This window comes from Cebus imitator, unplaced genomic scaffold (assembly GCF_001604975.1).
Source record: "Cebus imitator isolate Cc_AM_T3 unplaced genomic scaffold, Cebus_imitator-1.0 Scaffold415, whole genome shotgun sequence".
NCBI classification, from domain to species: domain Eukaryota; kingdom Metazoa; phylum Chordata; class Mammalia; order Primates; family Cebidae; genus Cebus; species Cebus imitator.
In genome coordinates, this window is record NW_016107730.1 from 1,722,521 (window position 1) to 1,737,900 (window position 15,380).

At 54.2% G+C, this 15,380-nt stretch overlaps 1 protein-coding gene across 1 annotated transcript; it reads left to right on the top strand.

The window, feature by feature from the left end:
- The first annotated feature begins 1,906 nt into the window (after nt 1-1,906).
- On the top strand, nt 1,907-7,004 carry KRT13 (keratin 13). Its single transcript, XM_017509464.2, has 8 exons — nt 1,907-2,671; nt 3,999-4,081; nt 4,278-4,434; nt 4,619-4,780; nt 4,891-5,016; nt 5,109-5,329; nt 6,245-6,267; nt 6,630-7,004. The coding sequence occupies exons 1-8, from the start codon at nt 2,201-2,203 to the stop codon at nt 6,725-6,727; spliced, it is 1,341 nt and encodes a 446-aa protein (XP_017364953.1). The 5' UTR covers nt 1,907-2,200; the 3' UTR covers nt 6,728-7,004.
- Nucleotides 7,005-15,380: the final 8,376 nt, after the last annotated feature.

The window sequence follows — 15,380 nt, forward strand, 5'->3', positions numbered from 1 at the left end:
AACCTGCTCGTCAGCCCTGGGAGGTTTGGGGCATTGTCACCCCAGGCCTGGCAGGTTCCATTAATCACCTTCTTGTCAGTTTTGATCCTCTACCAGGAGAGCAAGAGCTCCTGCTTTGGGCTGAATCACTCCTTTTCAGAGAGAGAGCTGAGCCATCAGCTTGGGCAGGAGGGCCGGGCAGGGTCAGGGGTCAGCCCAAACCCCCGGCCTCGCGAGACTGTTAGAACACTGGCAACGTGCCCTGGCTCTGTCCCTGCTGATACCCGTGCGTGAAGCACAGGCCCGCTTCTCTACTCCAGAAAACAAAGGGCCAGAAAGCCCTGACTCAGATCTCTCCTTTCTGATCTTGCTGAATCAGTGAAGGGGGTTCCAGGAGAACCTCATGCCTGCCGCCCCACCCAGCCCCTGGCCTCGTATCATCCAGACCCTCGTGGCTGTTGTGAGCCAGAAAGCCATTCCCAGGATGCCGTCTGCAGCAACCCTGGACCCTCGGTGAGGGGGGCCTGGGAGTCTGAGTCCAGGGTCCTCCATTGTTAGCCCTGGAATGGAGGACCTCCTATTCGGGCTTCACAGATGCCAGCTGAGGGCCTTTTCTTCCAGCCTGAATGGGGAATCCGCCTCTGGCAGGGTCCTTACCTAGTCCCTGAGTTTCTCAGCTGCATCTCAAGATACTAAGCCGAGACCCTGGCCCCAGGTCCTGGGTCACATCCTTTTATGTGGCCTCTTGGTCAAACACTCATAAGCTGGAACAGACCTCATGTGACTGGCATACTAGAAAGGGCCCTGCTCACGTTATTACAAGACTGTCTTCCTGCCCCTAAAGCAGCTAGCGTAATGGAGTGAGGAAGCCCGAGGGCCAGACTGACCCAGGGCCTCTCAACCTCAACACTATTGATATTGTGGGTCTGATAATTCTTTGCCGTGGGGACTGTCCTTTACCCTATAGGACGTTCGGCAGCATACCTGGTCTCTAGCTACCAGTAGTACCCCCAAGTTGTGACAACCAACGTGTTCCTAGACATCATCAAATGTCCCCTGGGGAGCAAAGCACCTCCTAGCAGAGGACCACTGAGCTTGTCTATGGGGACAGAAGTTGGAAGGGTGGTGGTATCAGGGGCGTGGAGTCAAGTAACTGACTGGGAAAAGGTGCAAGGAGCTTTATGGAATGCTGGGAATGTTCTGGGTGCTGTTTACACAGGTCACGCCTGGGTCAAAAGACATCAAGCTGGACATGTGAGCTATACATTTTACTGTATGAAAGATATACCTAAAAAATGCACCTTACTGCCAGACAGAACCAGACTTGGATTTCAGTCCTGATTCCGCCCTTAAGGTTCATTTTCCTCATGTGCAAAATGTAACAGTAGGAACCTCCTCCTGAGGTGCTGTGAAGGTTATATGAGATGATGAGTGTGAGGTATCTTCACCCAGTTCCTGCCTAGGGGGAGGGCTCTGAGGATATTCGCTGTGATAATGGATAGGGCCACTTCCTCTTTCCATGCCTGAGTTTTCCCAGCTGTGTCTGATGGTCCCTAAGATCCCTGAAGGTCTCTGTCTCTGTGACTTTTTCTGATGCTTTGGGGCCATTGCTTTCTCAGCCTAAATACTTTCAAGGCGGTTGATTCTATCAGACCAAGTGAAGTTTGTCTTCAGAGTTGCTGGGACCCCTGGAGTAGATGAAGTATTAAGAGGGATCCAGGATATCCCAGACAGAAGTTGTAGGTATAGAAAAAAGGAAGGTCGAGGGCTACGGTGACCTGGCAAAGCACAGAGCCACTTTGCAGCCACCACTTCCCTGGCAGAGGCTCCTGGCAGGCCTCTGCATTTCAGGTCCCGTTCTAATACTGGGTGGGGCTCAGAGCCTGCAGGGTGAACTCCTTAAGTGGAGGTGAAATAGAATTCGCTTGTCAAAAGGGCAGTCTCAGGCAGAATGCTGTCCCCTCTGAATCATTCCTTTTGTTAAGGATTAAAAAAAGCCACCCCCAAAAGGCACAACCCACCCTGGAGAGAGCAGAGGTAACTGGGCTTGTGGGAAAAAGAAGTGCAGTTGGCACCAAGTCAGAGGGTGGGGAAGGGAGGAGAGAAGACATCCAGCCCCTGTGGAGGTGTATAAAAGGTGTCCACTCTGGGGAACAGCCACAGTCCTCGGCCCAGGCCAAGCAAGCTTCTGTCTGCACCTGCTCTCAATCTTGTCCTCACCATGAGCCTCCGCCTGCAGAGCTCCTCCGCCAGCTATGGAGGTGGTTTCGGGGGTGGCTCTTGCCAGCTGGGAGGAGGCCGTGGTGTCTCTACCTGCTCAACTCGGTTTGTCTCTGGGGGATCGGTTGGGGGCTATGGAGGCGGCATCAGCTGTGGCTTTGGTGGAGGGGCTGGTAGTGCCTTTGGAGGTGGCTGCGGAGGTGGCCTTGGAGGCGGCTTTGGTGGGGGTTTTGCTGGTGGCTTTGGTGACTTTTGTGCTGGCGATGGCGGCCTCCTCACTGGCAATGAGAAGATAACCATGCAGAACCTCAACGACCGTCTGGCTTCCTACCTGGAGAAGGTGCGCGCTCTGGAGGAGGCCAACACTGACCTGGAGGTAAAGATCCGTGACTGGCACCTGAAGCAGAGCCCATCTAGCCCCGAGCGGGACTACAGCGCCTACTACAAGACCATTGAAGAGCTCCGGGAAAAGGTGAGACCTTGGAAGCTGAGGAGGGCACTCCCATGCAGGGCAGAGCCTCCAAGGCCACGGAGGTCCCTCAGAGTCGCAGGGGACCAGGTGTTGGCGAAATTCACAACCTTCTTGCAGGGTGAAAAGCCTCATCTTTTACTACCAAGAGTCTCCATCCCTGATGGGCTTTCTCATGCCACAGCTCCCCAAATGCATTTTCTCTCATTATTCATTTTTCTTGTTGTTATTACTCATGTCATTTTTTTTTTTTTTTACTGCTTTCCAGACAGTTATGTTATTTGTGACTCGATCTCTATAATCCCAACCCACTGAGCTATTTGGAAACATGACAGGTTAAAAAGCCATTAAGAATAAGCGAAATCAACAGAGAAAGAGAGACATGTTCATTCATTGCCCTGGGAATAATTGTTTACTTTGTAGGGGACCCATGCAAACTGATATTCTTAACTGGTGATGGCTAAGTGGGGGAGAGAGAGGCAGAGGCTTAGGCAGTGCTTAGCCTGCGTGCCCTCTGTTGAACCCTGCCTGTTAAGCTGTGATACCAGCCTGCTGGAGCAGAAATCTACCAGCCTGGGCTGAGTCCCGGCCATGTGGAATAGGCTTTCAGTGCTTTGGAATATAAATGTTTAGACAAGAAATTCAAATGGATGGGAATATTTGTCGGATTTTCCCTCCATTCAGCTGGGAGGTCAGCTCCTGCAACGTGATTGGGAGACATACAGCACCAAGCTGAGTCTCTTCTGACTTTCAGGGGAGGGCTCTCAAGACAGTGGCCTGGGGAGGGTGCTAGTCTGAGGCTGCCGAGATATGACGAATCAAAGATGTTCTCAGCAGGTCGTTCCTCAGAAACGTACTCCCTGCTTCTTTCCCAGGGTTCTCAGGCATGGAATGTTCAAGCAATAGGAGCAATTGGAGAGAACGCAGCCCCACCCCTCACTTTACGGAAGAGCAATGGAGGCCCAGAGAGAAATGCCTTGTCCTAGCTCAAGTTAGAGGCAGAGCCCCCTGGGAACCAGGTCCTGCCCATGTTTTCCCAGCCACCTCCTCAGGCACATGGACCCCCTAGAGCAAGCTTGTCCAACCTGGGCTGCATGCGGCCCAGAATGGCTTTGATTGAGGCCCAACACAAATGTGTAATCTTCTGAAAACATGATGAGTCTTGAAATTTTTTTAAATTAAAAAATTTTTTTTTAGCCCATCAGTTATCATTAGTGTTAGCGTATTTTATGTGTGGCCCAAGACAATTTTTCTTCTTCCAATGTGGCCCAGGGAAGCCAACAGACTGGACACACATGACCTAGAGGTTAACTTCTTTTGCATTTTGTAGATCCTGACTGCCACCATTGAAAACAACCGGGTCATCCTGGAGATTGACAACGCCAGGCTGGCTGCGGACGACTTCAGGCTCAAGTGAGTTTTTTCCCTCCCTCTCCTTTCCCAGCAGCCTCTTAGTTTAGACAAATGCTCACCTGGCCAATGACACTGGCGCATCCCAGGAGTGAAGGTCTAGGAGAAGTATCAGAGTCCAGTGCAGGGGTAGGGGGACTGTTTAATATCATTTATATCTCGCTTTTCCAAAAAACATTTTATTTTTTTACTATTTCAGGTATGAGAACGAGCTGGCCCTGCGCCAGAGTGTGGAGGCCGACATCAATGGCCTGCGCCGGGTGCTGGATGAGCTCAGCCTGTCTAAGACTGACCTGGAGATGCAGATCGAGAGCCTGAACGAGGAGCTGGCCTACATGAAGAAGAACCACGAGGAGGTGAGCAGGGACTGCCGGCTGCCCTGGGCTGAACCAGTCCAGTGAGGAGGAACCCTCCCCTGCAGCCGGGCACAGCCCTCCACTGTGGGACCTGGAAACACTTTCCAGAACACTCTGCCAGCACTCAGAGCCAAGGAGAAGGAGGACGAGGAGTCTCACACATCTTCCTTTCCCATCCCCACAGGAGATGAAGGAATTCAGCAACCAGGTGGTCGGCCAGGTCAACGTGGAGATGGACGCCACCCCAGGCATTGACCTGACCCGCGTGCTGGCAGAGATGAGGGAGCAGTATGAGGCCATGGCGGAGAAGAACCGCCGGGACGCTGAGGAATGGTTCCACACCAAGGTACCTGGCCCTCTCACCCCACATGGCCAGGGGAGCTGGGTGGATACAGCCCCTTGGTCAGGCTGTTTGAGTTGAGCTTCCCCATCACCTTCTTCCTGCTTGCATTGCAGAGTGCAGAGCTTACCAAGGAGGTGTCTACCAACACTGCCATGATTCAGACCAGCAAGACAGAGATCACGGAGCTCAGGCGCACGCTCCAGGGCCTGGAGATTGAGCTGCAGTCCCAGCTGAGCATGGTACGCCTGCCACCTCCTGCCCGGCGGCCACCACCTCTAGGTTTCCCCCGGGCCTGGCTCCCCACGTAACATCTTCTCTGTTGCTCCACCAGAAAGCCGGGCTGGAGAACTCGGTGGCAGAGACGGAGTGCCGCTACGCCCTGCAGCTGCAGCAGATCCAGGGGCTCATCGGCAGCATCGAGGCACAGCTGAGCCAGCTCCGCAGTGAGATGGAGTGCCAGAATCAGGAGTACAAGATGCTGCTGGACATCAAGACGCGGCTGGAGCAGGAGATCGCCACCTACCGCAGCCTGCTCGAGGGCCAGGACGCCAAGTAGGTCCTCTCCAGCCTCTTTATTTTTTTTCTTTGAGACAGAGTCTCACTCTGCTGCCCAGGCTGGAGTGCAGTCGGGCAATCTCGGCTCACTGCAACCTCTGCCTCCCGGGTTCAAGTGATTCTCCTGCCTCAGCCTCCCCAGTAGCTGGGACTATAGGCACATGCCACTATATCCAGCTAATTTTTTTTGTATTTCTAGTAGAGACAGGGTTTCATGTTGGCCAGGCTGGTCTCAAACTCCTGACCTTGTGATCCGCCCACCTCGGCCTCCCAAAGTGCTGGGATGACAGGTGTAAGCCACCATGCCCGGCCTCTCCAGCCTCTTAGGATAGTGACCGCAGGACCTGTGGGTGTCAGAGCAGGCAGGGTCTTAGAGATCAGCCTCCTCATGTCAGGAGGAGACCCCTGTCTGAGTTTATGGAGACATTTCCTTGGTGCTTTCTAATTCAGGCCTCTGAGTTAGACTGGAGGGAATAGGAACCATGGAGGGAACATCTGATATTGAAAGAAATAGGAGCTTGGATTCAGCTCATCTGAACAAAGCATTACTATAGTGCTTTGACTGCCTTTAGACCCCTTGCAGAGAGATCAAGCCACCCTTGTGGTCTCAGGGCTCCGGTGGAGGGTTGGGAGTTTGGATAATCCAGAGGAAGGACAAACACCCTGATCTTGGGGCCAGTAATATCTCCCCTCGAGACCTCTCAGACAGACACATACACAGACAAGACAGGCAGACAGACAGTCCTGGCAGGCACTTGATGCTGCTGCCCCTTGAGTTGGGGCACAGCTCGGAGGCACTAGAGTCCAGCCCAGGGGCTCCAAATAATAACCCAAGGCACTCCCCCAGAGGAACAGGTAAGCACCTGCCCTCGGTTAACCTCTGCTCATGGCTGCCCCTCTCCTCTCTTCCAGGATGATTGGCTTCCCCTCAGCAGGTAAGGGAACAGCCCCACGGACTGGGCTGGGACGGGTGAGGTGGAGTTAGGCTCCTGTTTATGGCCAGATGGGGTGGGAGCTGGCTGGGAGGGAGGGAGCCAGTGTTGAGATCTCCAGTGTAGGGAGCAGGAGAGCTGGGATGGAAGTGGTCATTTCCTCATCAATTTTCCTTTCAAAATTGATGGCTCTGCCCCATAGAGCTGCTGAGCTGTCTTGGCAAGAGCCACCTTTGGGGTCAATAAAGAGTCCTACCCACGCACCATCTGACTAATGAGGAGTTTGTGAGCCCACCTGGGGGGCCCTGCCCTGGCCGCAGGTGAGTCATCTCCAGTCTGAGCATGTCTTGTCTCCTGTTTCCCAGGAAACGTCAGCCCCCGTAGCACCTCTGTTACCACCACTGCCAGTGCCTCTGTCACCACCACCTCCGGTCGCCGCACTTCTGATGTCCGTCGGCCTTAAATCTGCCTGGTGTCCCCTCCCTCTGTCCTCAGCACCTGGAGGAGGAGAGAGCTGACAGTTCCCCGCAGGAGAGAGGAGAGTCTGCCGGACCCCAGGCTCAGTCCCTCTGTCCTCAGGATCCGGGTCCTTACTCTTCCCTAGTTCCTGGGGATGGGCCTTCCATCTCTTCTCTTCCCGCTGGATCTCCCTCCTCCATGACCTGGCTACACTTGGGTTTCTCAACTTCTCTACCTAAAAGAAAAGATAATTCAATAAAGTTTCCTGCCTTTCTGCAAACGTAGTTTTGATTCTGGCCTGGTTTCTGTGGTGGCCGCTGCTGCGGCCCTGGTTTGGGAGGTGAGAGGGACACAGCTGGGTGGAGCAGCAAATCCAGACCAGGACAGGCCTGGGGGGCTTCCTATCGAGGAGGGACAGATGCAGCCCCATGGGCCATCTGAGCACACAGGCACAACAACGGCAAACACAGAGGACCCGGGCAGCTCACAGACCATGGTGTCCCGCAGACACGGACAGACGGAACACAGCAGAGATGGCGCAGGGGCACGGGAGCCAGTTCCACAGCCTAGCAGATGAGGATGTTCAGTCAGAAAGGCAGCAACACGATGATAGCAGAGTCAAGTGAGGGGAAACGTGGGTGAAAAGTACAGAGGCTTCAGGTTTCCAGGTTCTCCAGGATAAAGGGCAAGGAAGCAAAGCGTGCCACTCCCAACCAGCCCTCGGACCAGCTCCCTGGCTGGCCGCGGCACTGCCCTGGCCCCCTTCTCTCTGCAAAGCCTCCTTGCCCTTTATCCTGGAGAACCTGGAAACCTGAGCCAGGAGCCAGGAGTCATCTGGGCCTCCTCTTTCTCCCTCCCCCGCTTCACAAGTGCTTCCCGTGGGCACCGCATTGGCTATAACGTCCTTCCTGGTCCTCACTATGGGCATGTGGCTGCAGCCTCCTCGCTGGCCTCCCTACCCGCATGCTCCACACTCCAGCAGGAGCGATTGCTGGAAACTGAGTCTTCTTCTCAGCTTAGAGATACCCCAATCGCTCCCCGCTGGCCACTGAGGAAAGCCTAGCCTCCTCACCTGCCTCCCGGTCCTGGTGATGCAGCCTTTTCTGGCCTCTCCCCAGCTCTGGCTACTACACTAGTCTCCCTTGCCCACCAAAGTTCCTGCCACCCCAAACTGCCCTGGAGGAAGCAGGCAGGTGGCTGGGGACCCTGGGATTTTGTTCAATGAGAGACCTCTGTCTGAGCCAGCCCTTCTCTCCTCTTTCTCTCCACACTCCTGTCTTTGTTTTATTGGAGACTACCAGTTTTTTTTTTTTTTTCTTCTCTAGATGGACTCCTGTTCTGTCCCCTAGGCTGGAGTGCAGTGGTGCAATCTTGGCTCACTGCAACCTCTGCCTCCTGGGTTCAAGCGATTCTCCTGCCTCAGCTTCCCAAGTAGCTGGGACTACAGGCATACGCCACCACATCCAGCTAAATTTTGTATTTTTAGTAGAGATGGGGTTTCCCCATCTTGGCCAGGATGGTCTCAATCTTTGACCTCATTATTCATCTGCCTCGGCCTCCCAAAGTGCTGGGATTACAGGCATGAGCCACCGCACCCAGCCTGGAGACTACCAGTTTTTTATTTAAAATTCATACTGAGATGGACACCCCCTCCTCTGCAGCAGCTGGCTGCGGCGGAGCACACTTGGGTGTTCACATGTGTGTGCTCATCTGTCCTAGCACTGACAGTGTGCTCCAAGTGGGCAGGGCTGTGCCTTCCTCAAAGCTGGGGGGATCTCTCATCCAACAGAGTGCAGGCAGGCTCCATCAATGCTGAGATGAATGAACAAGCTGGGGAAATGTCCCTCCGGTGCCATTTGATTTTTGTCAAGGGGCTTAAGGCAGAGGCTAGATGGAGTTTCGGCGCTTTGGCCATCTGCAACCTGCCTCTGTCAGCGTGCTTCTATTCCCTCCCTTCCCGTCTCCTGCGCCCCTGTGGAGTTTATTCTCCCCCTTCATTGTCTTCCTTCTCTTCCCCCACCTCAATCCCCGCCTATGGACTGCACATAGTTGTCTTTTTTTTTTTTTTTTTGGGAGTTTTGCTGTCACCCAGGTTGGAGGTCAACAGTGGGATCTTGGCTCACTGAAACCTCCCCATCCTGGGTTCAAGCAATTCTCCTGTCTCAGCCTCCTGAGTAGCTGAGATTACAGGCACCCGCTACCACGCCCAGCTAATTTTTGTATATTTAGTAGAGACAGGGTTTCATCATGTTGACCAAGCTGGTCTTGAACTCCTGACCTCAGGGGATCCACCTGCCTGGGCCTCCCAAAGTGCTGGGATTACAGGCATGAGCCACAGCCCCTGGCCCACACAGTTGTCTTATTCACACAGTGGCCACTCAGACATGCCTGGCCCAGCTTGCTAAGCCAGCAGAAAGGTGTCCACCCTCCACCATTCCAGATCCCACCCCAGACCCTGCCACCAGCACTACAGAGCAAGGTGGGGCTCAGCGCAAGTTCACGTGCCTGGAACCAAGCCCGGAGCTGAGGCATCAAAGAGAAACAGGACATGCCCTTGCTCGCAGCACCTTTTTACATTGTTGGTGACCTATTTGGTCAGCAGCTATCTATTGAGTGACCACTGAATACCAGGCACTGTGTGGGGTCCCAGCAAAAGAGAGGCAGATGACAGAAAGCCTCTGTCTTCAAGGAGTCCATGGGTTGACAGGAAGGGAGGAGGAGACACCCACACCAATAAACTGTCAGTCTTCAAATCTCTGCTCAGGTCTCAGCGTTTGCTCTAAGTCTTCTCTGGTCTTCCCCACTGATCTCAGCAAGGCTCTGTGCTTTCAGCAGTTACCAGGTGCAATGTCCGTGGAGCCTAGAGCCACAGGAACCTGATTTGCATTTGTAATCCTGGGCAAGTGACTTAACCTTCCTGGCCTCATTCCTCATCTGCTGAGTCTTCCTTCTTCATAGGTTATTGAAGTCAAGTGCTCAGAACAGTCACTGGCGTAGTAAGTGCTCAGTAAACAAGATACCTCTGGTCATGACCTTTCTGGTTCTCTTTTCTAAGCTATGAGTTCCTTCCGGGTAGGGTCCGTTTCATCGTCAATCTCATCCTCATACCTAGAATGGTGTAAGGGCTCAATAAACTGTAAGCCTTATAAGGGCTCAATAAATCTACTGAAGGGAGAAACGAGGGAATAAATAGATACAAGCTATGGGAAACGAAAGTGGTAGGTAAGCATTGCACAGAGGGCACAGGAAACAGGAGCCCCTACCCTAGATTGAGAGAGGAGCCTGGGGCCTCAATGCTGAGCTACCCTGGCTGCTCCAAGGCACCCTGGGGTCCAGATCCCGGGCCTTACTGGGCCTGGGGAAGCCCCTCTTCCTGAGACCCTGGGGAAGGCTATTTAGGGGCAGCTCCCTCATTTTCTGAGCTAGTTTTGCAGAACATGGTGGGGTGTGAGGGTAGTCGCCCATGGGAGCAGTGAAATGAGCCACACTCTAGGCCCAGTAGGGACTCTGGCCTGGGAGGCTTTCACCCAGACCCCAGGGAGGACACTGAGAAGCTGGGTCCCATCTGAAGACCTCTGTGGCCCCATCAGGAATGCCGGGGAAGCTGAGAGGGCAGGCCAGGAGCAGGCGTTTCTGCCGAAGCTAACCCAGGAGCCTTCCTGAGCTGGAAGTAGAGGGTAGTCATCCCAGCTCTGTGGTCTGAAGGGTGGGAAATCCGCCTCATTCTGCCTGGGACTCAACCCTTTATCATCTGTGTGGGGTGGCCATTCAAGAGAGGGCAGATTTAGCAGGCCTGCTGGGTCAGGGCTCCCCCTCCCGGGGCTGACCTCGGTGCCACGCCCATGCCAGTCTCACACGGCTGCTTCCCAGTGCTGTGGCTATGAGGAAACAGCCCCTTTCGACTGGCACCTGGCTCATCTCCATGCCAATGACTGTTTGTGAATGAGGCCAGGTCAGCACCAGAGATGCCAGAATGAAAGAGATCACGGAAAGGGGAACACAGTAGCACATCCTTTATTCTCATCTTTCATTTCATTCTGTCTTTACAGCAGTCCCGTGAACTGGGGCAGCTGTGCCCGTTTTACACACAGAAAGACTGAGGTCGGGACGAGGTGAAAGACCTGCCCAACGGGAGAGCTGGGACCTGAGGTTCCAATGTGCTTTCAAAGACTGGGGCTGGTTCTTTGCCAAGGGTCAAGCATTCAGCTCCAGGATCTGGGGGAGAAGCAAGGCTGCCTCCCAGAGCCCAAAGCCTAGGGGATGGAGGAATCAACCTGTGATGTTCCTGGGTTGTGTTGGCGCCTCAGAGCCAGGTCAGGTCCTGGAGGGAGGAGGGCAGCGGTGCCCCACACAGGTGGAGAGGCTCCTGGCGCTTCAGCCACCTCCCCCTCACCCTGAGCAGCAGGCACCTCCCTCTCTTCCGGGCTCCGCCCTGGGGAATGGGCCAGGCTGCTGCCCTCCTCAATGCTGTCCTGCCCGGGCCCTGCAGGGGGCAGCCTTACCCCAGAAAGCAGGTCGGTGCCTCGGTGGCCACCTGCTGGGACACAGGGGGGCCTGGTCTCAACATGAGGCCCCATCTGGTCCCCAGCTGGGCCCTTGACAAGCAGGGTGTGGCTGCAGGCCGATTCCAGGCCTGAGACCCCCTTGGTGCCTATTCCCCCTTTGTGTTGGGTGAGAGCTTGGAGGATCCACAGGAGACCCTGAGTATGAGGAGGGGTGCCTGGGCCTTCCCGGCAAGGGGACTCTCACCATCCCAGAAGCCACAGCAGCGGGTACAGAGCGACAGGTGTGATGATGGACTCTTCCAGCTTTTTTTTTTTTTTTTTTGATACAGAGTCCTGCTCTGTCACCAGGCTTCAGTGCGGTGGTATGATCTTGGCTCACTGCAACCTCTGCCTCCTGGGTTCAAGTGATTCTCTTGCCTCAGCCTCCCAAGTAGCTGAGATTACAGAAGTGTGCCACCACGCCCAGCTAATTTTTGTATTTTTAGTAGAGACAGGGTTTCACCACGTGGGCCAGGCTGGTCTGGAACTCCTGACCCCAAGTGATCTGCCCACCTTGGCCCCTCAGAGTGCTGGGATTACAGGCGTGAGCCGCCACGCCCGGCCACTTCCAGCTTTTCTTATCCAGCTTCTGGGGCCCTTCCTACCTCCCTGCCTGGGTCAGGGCATCTGAGGGCTGCCCAGGGACCTGCCCTCATTTGGATGGTATCCCTGGGGCTGTTGGTGGCTGGGGCTGAGCAGAATATGTGGACTGTGTCCCTTCGAGCAGGGGCTCCGACAGAGCTGAGCACACTTCACACCCTCCATACTCCTGCAGAGTTTGAGAGAAAGTAAGTGGTTGGGGGGTGCTGCTGAGGCTTGCACGGGCACCTGTTGGGGGTGGGTATTTGGGGGACTTGGCCAAGAGCTGGTATCCATTTTTATGAACAGTCATAATGACTCTGTGGCTTCTTTCATCTAAGGATCTCAGACCAGTTTGAAAGTAAAATCCATGGTGTCAGGCATGGTTAATCACAGCCTGGAGCCTGCAGTCTGGTTTGCAGGCACACTGTTGTTCGTAGGAAGAGAGCTGAATCAGCTGCATGCCGGCCCCTGTAAATGCAGAACAATCGAACAGCGTGTTTGGGAAATTCGCTTTATGGTTGAGCTAAGTGATACTTGAATCCAGGGGACGCTAGACACTGAGGTCCCAGCTCTTTTCTCCCAGTGGGCCTGGCCGTGCGTCTCCCACAGTCACAGCTTCTCCAAGCACACCAGGGAGAGAAAGGATGCTCTGAAATGCTCCAACCATAAAAGTGAGGCGGGGGAGTTAGGGACTCAGTGGGTCCGAGCAGAAGACGGTGGACTCTTCCAGATGGGAGCTGGCAGCCAGTGCAGCTTTGCAGGGAGAGCTGGCCCCAGGTGAGAAGGCAGTGGGCCCTGAGATGCGGGAGGCCGAGCTTGGCCACAAGAGGACCAGAGAGGTACGGCTTAACGCTGGGGTCAGGGTGGCTCTCTGGGCATCTACCATGTCAAAAGCAGCTTGCAGCAGAACCTCGAAGTCCTGGGCAAGTGCAAAAACCACACCCCAGTGGGAGAGAAAATACTTTTGTATTTTAGAAGAGATGAGATTCCTAGGGTAACTTTGGGCCTGGGAAAGTGGGACTTTGAAGGCCCGATTAAGGTCAAAGCCTGATGGGGGTTCAGGACCAGGCCGGGAACAGCAGGTTGGGAAGCTGGACCCCTGCTCCTCGCAGGGCCCTAGACTCTCAAGAGAAGCCACTGCTCGGGACCAGGACCAATGCTGTGGAGGGGCACCCAGGCAGTGGGTGGTAGCGGGGGAACCTCCTTCATTGCTGAGTGCCTGTTCAAATGGTCCTGAGCCTGGTGAGGCCGGTAATAGCAGGGGGCAGGTGGATATTTGTGGCACAGTCGGGGGGTGGGAAATGGAGCAGAGAGAGACTTGCCAAATCTTGCCCAGGAAGGTCTGAGTCACCATGCTGAAGGCAGCTGCTGTCAGGGCGGAATGTCACTGAGGTGGCCAGGATGGGAGGCAGGATAATTCAGCCTCCACATTTCCAAGTACTGTTTGGACTTGGGAGGGCGAGAACGGCATCCACTGAGAGCAGGTGTGAGAGGACAGAAAGGCACAACTCTCCAAGGGAAGACTTCTATGCCTGAGAACAGCCAGCCATGGTGACAGGCCACCAGAGGAGGAAGGAAGAAACAGCAGCATTTGTTGGCCAAGGCTCCCAACCCGTGATGCTTCCTCCCTGAGGGTTTCAGACACAGGATACTCAGTTAGATCAGAATTGCAGCTAAACAACACACACACACACACACACACACACACACACACACACACACACACACACACTCTCTCTCTCTCTCTCTCTCTCTCTCTCTTTCTCTCTCTCCCTCTCTCTCTGTGCTTCAAATATCACATTTTAAAAATTCGCTAAATTTGGCAATTCTCTCTTTATTAGGTCTGTGAATGGCCCTGAGATTTTCACCATCAAAACCGAATAAACAAGACTTTTCCTGGATTCTTTGGAAAAGTTACACTGGTGGCCAGAAAGGTTTTAATTGTAGGGTTTCCCCCTTCTGTAATGCGTTCTTCAACTTTGTGAACCTGTTATTGCATGCCTGCACTTGAATCCACCCTAAGCTCTCAGTGGATTTGGCTTGAGCTGTTGATGGGGTTATTTGACACGGAATATATAGGACCCTGCTTTTCAGGGAAGGGGCCCGGGATCCCAGGTGCTTTGTTGCTTGAACACATCCTTTGTTCCAAGGAAAAATCAATTGTGTGGAGGAAAGGAGGATGAGCTGTGGGTCTCCCAGGGTCCTGGGTGACTGCTGGGTGCTGAGTGGGTCTGAAGAGGTTAAAACATGAAATCAGCATTTCTTCTGGTGGAAAATTCTCTAGGATCTAGGTGTGTGGACCTCAAGGGTGGAAGAGGCAGTGGGAGAAAACCTAAAGGGTGGAACTGAAATCAGCAGGCTGCTCTCACAAACCACTGGTCTTCTGCGGAGATTTTATTCTCGTTGTTGCCCATTTGTGGGCGGCCTGGCTACCCCACAGGCTGCTGTCTGGTTTGCTTCCTCCACTGTCTTTGAGGCCCTTGGGTGGTGGTGACCAGCACAGCCTGGCCAAAGCCCAGAGAAGCAGAAAAAGATGCCGTGCTCGAAAAACCCCCTTCCTCCTGGGCACACTGTGACAGCTATGTCTTGTGCTTGGGAGGGGCTGTACAGAACTGGGCAGAAGGAGACTTGGGCCTGACATTTTGGGTCTTTGCCCACGGAGAACCTTGGTTTTCAGACAGAAGTTCATTTGAGTGTGCAGACTTCTTTCTGCCAAAGAAGGGGCCACAACTCAGCGGCTGATGTTGAATTTGGTGGCCTTCCAAGATGGGCTCGGTGAAAGGCCAGCATGCTTTCTGTTCCTACGGCAGCAATTACCTACTTCCCCTTTCCCCAAGCTGGGATCGTGGTGGACAGGACGTCCTGTCAGCACTGCAGACTGCAGGTAGGGTGAAGGCGTTTGGAAGCTTCTAGAGTAAGTGTCAGAGACCAGATGGAGACTCCTAGCTCCATCTAGGAGGAGATGACGGCAGCTCGGGACACAATCCCAGACCCCACCTCTCTGGGCAGCTGTCTTTTCTCAGACTACTGGGTTAGGCCTCTGAATTAGTGTTCCATTAAACCAGGGCGGGCGGGTTGTGCTCTGGAAACAGCGTTGGACTGGGGTTCTGACTTTATGGGTTCTAAGAGCAGTTTCAGTCTCTTAAATCTGTGAAACCATTTCCTGTTTATGAAGCCCCTTTGGATGTAGTGATTGTGGCGTTATGACCTCCACTGAACTATTGTGAAAGCCGAGGCTTGGAGGGACCCTGCAGCTTGAACCCCACTCTTGCCGAGTCCAGCCTCAGGGCCCTTGCCCCTGCTGTTCAGCCCTCTATTCTCTGAATCCCTTCCTCTGCAAAGCAAAGTCTTTGACTCAGTTGGCCAGAGATGCCATTTCAGGCCTGACATGCTGGGATGCTGGCTCAGTGTCCCTGTGACAATGCACCGCTGATCCGGCCTTCTCGGGGAACAGCCTGGGGAGGGGGTTAATGCTGCCACTTGGCCTGTGGAGGGAAAGCCAGGAGGAAGCCTGCACCATTGCTCCCTGGG